General features: G+C 42.6%; 1 protein-coding gene across 1 annotated transcript; it reads right to left on the bottom strand.

Annotated features, from left to right (window-relative positions):
* Window positions 1–235: 235 nt before the first annotated feature.
* DEFB116 (defensin beta 116) lies at window positions 236–5,822 on the bottom strand. Its single transcript, XM_002918290.2, has 2 exons — window positions 5,756–5,822; window positions 236–474 (listed from the first exon to the last, which is right to left on the bottom strand). The coding sequence occupies exons 1-2, from the start codon at window positions 5,820–5,822 to the stop codon at window positions 236–238; spliced, it is 306 nt and encodes a 101-aa protein (XP_002918336.2).
* Window positions 5,823–6,713: the final 891 nt, after the last annotated feature.

Below are 6,713 nucleotides of genomic sequence, written 5' to 3'. Positions count from 1 at the left end.
CCTCCCTTTCTTGGCACCCTCAACACTACGGAGCTATTCTAGCATCCTGTTTGCTTTCTTGGCCAGGGTCCTTTCCTATATTCTGTTGCTCCCCAACTCCAACCTAACCTTCCCCTGTCCAATGATCACTACTCAGAGATGAAAGACACACACATGAGAAGGAATGCATTTTTATGGAGAGGGTGTTCCAGAATGAGGGAAGAATCACTCCAGGAGGGGGGTAAGTTGGTGATATTCAAATTTTAGAGTAGCTTGAAGTATTTGTAACTGACAGGTTGGAGTCAGGGTCATAATCCTTCACATTGTTAGAACGGGCTATTTTCACAGAAAATTTCAGGCAGCACTTTTGACGATTTGGGCAGGTTAGGTATTGAGTTTCGTTTTTTCTGCAGGCGTTTCTGCACATGCCATGGTAAAGCTGGCATGGATTCCAAGGCTCTTGGCACTTGCCATACTGGGATCTGAAGAGGCCACCTGGGGAAAACATAGCCATGTTTAGTTTCCTTGCAGCAGTGATAATAGGAGTGGGGAAGCATGATTTAAAGAGAACAAGCCCTGAGAATATTAACAGGATCTGGAGTCAAAACCACCTCAGTTCAAATCTGGGCTCCATCATTAGACCTTCTCACCCTTCAGCAAGTTACTTCAGTTCTCTGGCCCACCAATGCATCATTTTCCCAATGGGTGTCACAATAGAGCCAACTCCTTACTGGTTCGTGATGGTTAGATTAGCATACATAGTATGCTCAGGAGAGTACCTCGCGCATAATAAGAAGTAATGAAATATTAGGCAGTGTTGTTGATAAGAAAGTCTTTTGGGGCGCCTGGGTGGCACAGCGGTTAAGCGTCTGCCTTTGGCTCAGGGCGTGATCCCGGCGTTATGGGATCGAGCCCCACATCAGGCTCCTCTGCTATGAGCCTGCTTCTTCCTCTCCCACTCCCCCTGCTTGTGTTCCCTCTCTCACTGGCTGTCTCTATCTCTGTCGAATAAATAAAAATAAGATCTTAAAAAAGAAAAAAAAAAGAATGTCTTTTCCTGAGGGTCCGGGCCTTCAAGGGCTGCTCCTGTGAGCACGTATTGAACATGTTTTCAAGTGCCTGTATAGATGTGTGCTCCTCGCGCAGAGCTCTATCAGAGACAGCCAGGCTCCACGGTGAGGCAGGGCACGCATATTTGAGCCCCTGCATTCCTTCGTGCTTCAAAACTCTTGAGCAAACATGTATCACTCGTGTTTGCACATTGGCCCCATAGAAACAGATACCGTATATACGTGTGCAGCACACTGTGAGCACGCACTGGCACATACGCATGTGTCCCTGTTCACATAAATTGAGCATATACACATGTGCTCACTGTACAGACCTCCACCACACACTTTCACATATGGCTAAGGCCCATGCACGAGTATTGATAGCTATACATCAGTCATCCAGATATGTGCATGTGTGTATAGGTTCTTCAGCTGAAAATACTCCAGTGGCAAAGTTCCTGACACTTAGCCTTCTACAAATATTAGTCATCAATGGTATTAGTTACCTATTGGAACTTTCAAAGACAAAGGAGCCAAAGAAAATAATACTAACAGTCACTGTCACATGTCCAACATCAACTATGTGTCAGGCATTTTACAAATGATATGTCATTGAACCTTCATAAAAGCCTATTGTTATCTCTGTTCTTTAGATAAAGACACTGAGGCTCAAAGAGAACTCTTGTTCTGTCCACATTTCCATAGCTTGTACTTGACCATCTGTAGGATTCAATTTCTTCTCTATATGATATTACGCCCATGCCCTTTCCTCTCTCTGTCACATTGCCTCTCTATACGATAGGATTTCTAGGACAAAGTGGCATCTTCCTTCATGATGTCTTCAGGTATAAGGACTTCTTCAGCTATCAAGAGATAGTCCAAAATCCATAGCTTAACACTCCAGGAACTTTTCCACCCATCCCCTCATTTCACACCCATTCATCAACACTCACTCTGTGCCAGGCCGTGTACTCATGCTAAGCATGCAGAGGTTTCCAATGCCCACCCACATTATTAAAAATTGGACAAGCAAGTCTGACATTATTTCCTGCACGGAAAAAGAACATTTTGATAATTTTTTGACAAAAGAACATAAAATATCCCAAGTTTAGATGANAGATAGGATTTCTAGGACAGAGTGGCATCTTCCTTCATGATGTCTTCAGGTATAAGGACTTCTTCAGCTATCAATAGATAGTCCAAAATCCATAGCTTAACACTCCAGGAACTTTTCCACCCATCCCCTCATTTCACACCCATTCATCAACACTCACTCTGTGCCAGGCCGTGTACTCATGCTAAGCATGCAGAGGTTTCCAATGCCCACCCACATTATTAAAAATTGGACAAGCAAGTCTGACATTATTTCCTGCACGGAAAAAGAACATTTTGATAATTTTTTGACAAAAGAACATAAAATATCCCAAGTTTAGATGAAGTTGGAGAATGTGAAGGGGAAGAAAGTAGGAAAGAAAATGCCTTAGTAGTAGACATCCCATAGCATTTGGGCCCTGGTATGTATATAAACTGCCCCAGAAACTGGCACTCCAGCCCAGAGAAGGCACTCAATTGCTGCTACATCAGCCAGCTTGCTGGTTAACCAGAGCAAGGAGGTAAAAAATGGTACCCCTTCATCCATGTTCCAACCGCTGCATTTCCTACTTTAATCCTCACCCTCATCATAGAACCTCTCTCTCTTTTGGCACCATCCTACTTAAAAAAGGATGAGGTCTTCAGGAGGCCTTGCTAGATTGACACCACACTCTTTTGGCTAACATTTGAACTGGTGGACTTTCATTATCTCCCAAATACAGTGGATTGAAGCCAAGGCACCCAATGTCTCCTCTTTGTAGTCACCAGAGGATGGATAGGAACATAGATAACAGGAATGAGAATCAGGCAAGCCGACCTTTCCCTCACTCTCTCCATATGAAAAATAGGTCAAGGCAGGCCCAGGAGGATTCTGCTTACTGTGGCTAAATAAACAAACAGAGGTTTTGTTGTAGATATTTCTAGTTTCTCAATTCTACAGCTGTTCTAACCCCGTATTGCTCTGCGTCTCTACAAACGAATACCCACATGAAGTTAACGTCACCTTTATCATCCCTCTGTCTCCAAATGGAAGTCAGAGACCTGCTTTTATTATGTATTTTTTCTTTTAATTTATTTTTAAAAATTTTTTTAAAAAATTTCTACTTAAATTCAATTTAATTAACAATATACTGTATTATTCATTTCAGGGGTAGAATTTAGTGATTCATCAGTTGCATATAACACCTGGTGCTCATTACTTCAAGTGTTCTTCTTAATGTCCATCACACGGTTACCCCATATACCCACCACCTCCCCTCCAGCAATCCTCAGTTTGTTTCCTAGAGTTAAGAGTCTCTCACAGTTTGCCTCCCTCTCTGTTTGCATCTTATTTTATTTTTCTTTCCCTTCCCCTATGTTCATCTGTTTTGTTTCTTAAATTCCACCTGAGTGAAATCATATGGTATTTGTCTTTTTTTGATTAACTTATTTCGCCTAGCAAAATACCCTTTAGTTCCATCATGTTGTTGCAAATGGCAAGATTTCATTTGTTTTGATGGCTGAGTAATATTCCATTGTGTATATATACACCACATCTTCTTTATCCATTCATCTGTTAATGGACATCTGGGCTCTTTCTGTATTTTGAGACCTACTTTTAAATTTCAGCTTTGCCTCAGACCCTTTGTATTCTGTACCAAGTCTCCCAATGAGACAAACGGGAATGAGAAAAGTTGCACCAAATCAGAAAATCTCAACTGTGATTGTGAAGAAGGAAGTTAATAAGATGTGTCATACTTTATAATAACCTGGAGAGTCGTTAAGTATACTCACATCAAGTTTCTAGAAATTCTGATTTGATAGGTCTGAGGAGAGGCCACAGCAAAGGTGCATGCACAAATGTCCCAAAAAATATGCATTGGTTCCTGCCTGAAGGGGGAGCCACAACCCTGCCTGACTTTCTCACGTTGACCTATATAGACGTTGCTCAGCCCATTTCCCACTTTGGATTTGTATTAAGAGCAAATTAAAATATCATAAATCGGAAAACGAAACATATGCCCTAGACTTTCTAACAGTTCCGTCCAAAGCCAAAAGCAACGTAATACGTAATTTCTCTGCCACCTGTGCATCCCAATCATGATCCTTCCCTGTCTAACTTCTGAGGTTCTTCCTACCTATAGATTTAAAAGACAGAGTCTTGGCTTTCAAACAGTTGAAATTCCTAAGTGTATGTTTGGGGTGATGAAATGAAAAAAATGACTTTGATTATCCTAGAAAAGTTTGTCCAGAACAGTTCCTGCCCATTAATTCTGCCAGGTGAAAGTACTGAATAGTTATTAAGGAAGCAACACTATGTACAACTTTTGAAGCATATAATGCTGTCTTGCTTTGTTGTTGTTATTTGCAGACCCACCTGTGGTTTCTACCACTGCTCCAACGTGGAAACTGAACTTTACTGAATGAGAATAAGTGTCTCTCAAGTAAAGAGGATGAGACAGGGTAAGAAATAAGGAGGAGGAGAAAGTGAAGTAGGAAGAGGATGGGAAGGGGAAGGAGGGATAGGAGAGGGAGGAGAAAGGGAAAGAGGAGAAAACAGTGACTCTGAACTCATTCCCAAGAAAGGAGAGACAAACTTAGTTCTCTATGGGGCTGGGATGAGATTATTCCCATGTCTTTCTGTACTTGCCAAGGTTTGAGAAGAGACACTTGAGGACATTCCAGCCTCCTGATATCATCTTTCCTCACTGCCTACAGTTTTATTTATTGCTTTTCAGTGCCCCTGAAAATCATACTCAAGAAACTTTTTTAAGAATTTGAAAATATTACCAGAGATTTTTCATGCAGCATTCATTCTCCCCATTTCAACAGCCACAGCTCTGCTGTGATGAATGAGACTGTCTTTCTCAAACTTAATTATCCCCAAACTCAGCTTAGCCACCCCTGCCTAGATAGACCCCATGTATGCCTGGCTTGATAACACACCTACTTAAACCAAACACCTAACTCCAACTTGCAGCCTCATCTGTTCTCTAACTACCTAAGGCTACTTATAAAATTTAACACAAACATGGCACTAGCCGAGCCACCCAGCCCCAATTCACAGCATCAATCCAAAACACAGCCCAACCACCACCTTCACCCCAACTCTCAGTTCTATCCAACTCCAGCTCCAGCTCCATTCAACAAAAATACCTTTCCTTCTCCAGACTATACCAGAACATCAGTCCAGCCCAATCCTATCAACAGAATTGCTCACCCTTTCCTCATGCCCGATCATTTTCCTAATATTACTCTCTCTCTGTAAGGTCATATATCATCCCCACCACAACTCACTCTCCCAAACTACCATTGATCCCTCTGATAGCTCCCCAACTTGGATCTAATCTCTCACGTCTAATGCATGCATCAAGCTCCCCTCCCACCGACAGCACCACCTAAAATGCTTCATGCTTGAATACTCCACTATGCCAGGAACAGCAGGAGCAACAGCCTCTTGAATTTGTCTTGGCAGAGCAGAACCAGGGGAGATCTTGAGATGAGATGGACTGTGGGAGTAACATTCACATACCTAAAGACCAGAAAGGCTTTAGGTAGTGCCTATGGTATGTGAATGGGAGTCATCTCAGAGATCACCAAGACAACAATACCACATGCAAGACCCCAGAACCTTTGAGAGAGGCCTGAGTTACCTGGAGTCTTGCGAACCAGGATCAGAAGGATGGAAATGGTCATTAAATAGGGCTTCATGACTGACATGTCCTGAGAGAATGGAGGGCTGTGCTGCAGAGGACTGAACAGAGATCACTGCAGCAGAGCAATGCCCTGCCTTTATTAGTTTTGGAAGTGGGCCAGGGTTGTGTGCAGTGAACTAAAAGGGATGAGACATACCTGGGGTCAACCAGGCAGAAGGATAACACGTATCACATATCTTGGCTGGGCACTCTGTGTAAGTGTGGGAGATTTGCCAGTGGCACCCTTGTCAACGTGGGCCTTCCTTCCCAGAAGGAAACAAAGGCAAATTAGAGGCAGTTGGCATTTTTTGTGAGACAAATTTGAATGAGTGAATGAATCAAGCAAGCAATGAGAAAACAAATACATAATTACAAGAAATAAGGAGTCCTTTCTTAAACATTTGTCTTTACCCTCCTTGAGAGTAGAGTGTCCCCTCTGTCAGTAGTACTTACTGCATTTCCAATCCAATACTAGGCATGAAGGACCAACAAAAGAGAAGGGAAAGAAATGATGATCAAAGAAAAGATGGAGAAGATAAACTGAAGGGGAAATATATGGGGGAAGGGAAGGAAAGACATGAGGCAAAGATAATGGCAGTTTATATTTACCATGAATCAACCATGTGTCAATTTCTGTACTAAATACTGTGGTCTAGATCTGAACACTTACCACAACACTGTGAGGTTAGGTAATATTTTCCACTTCATGGATGAGGGCAAGAAAATTTGAAGAGGTGATATAACATTCCTAAGCCACACATCTGATGGGACATAGAGTCTAGATTAGAAATGATGTCTGGGGGGCACCTGGGTGGCACAGCGGTTAAACGTCTGCCTTCGGCTCAGGGCGTGATCCCGGCATTATGGGATCGAGCCCCACATCAGGCTCCTCTGCTAGGAGCCTGCTTCTTCCTCT

The sequence above is a fragment of the Ailuropoda melanoleuca genome, chromosome 13 (assembly GCF_002007445.2).
Source record: "Ailuropoda melanoleuca isolate Jingjing chromosome 13, ASM200744v2, whole genome shotgun sequence".
Lineage (NCBI taxonomy): Eukaryota > Metazoa > Chordata > Mammalia > Carnivora > Ursidae > Ailuropoda > Ailuropoda melanoleuca.
The sequence above is the reverse complement of the archived record's forward strand: the minus strand, read 5'-3'. Positions and strand labels throughout refer to the sequence as shown.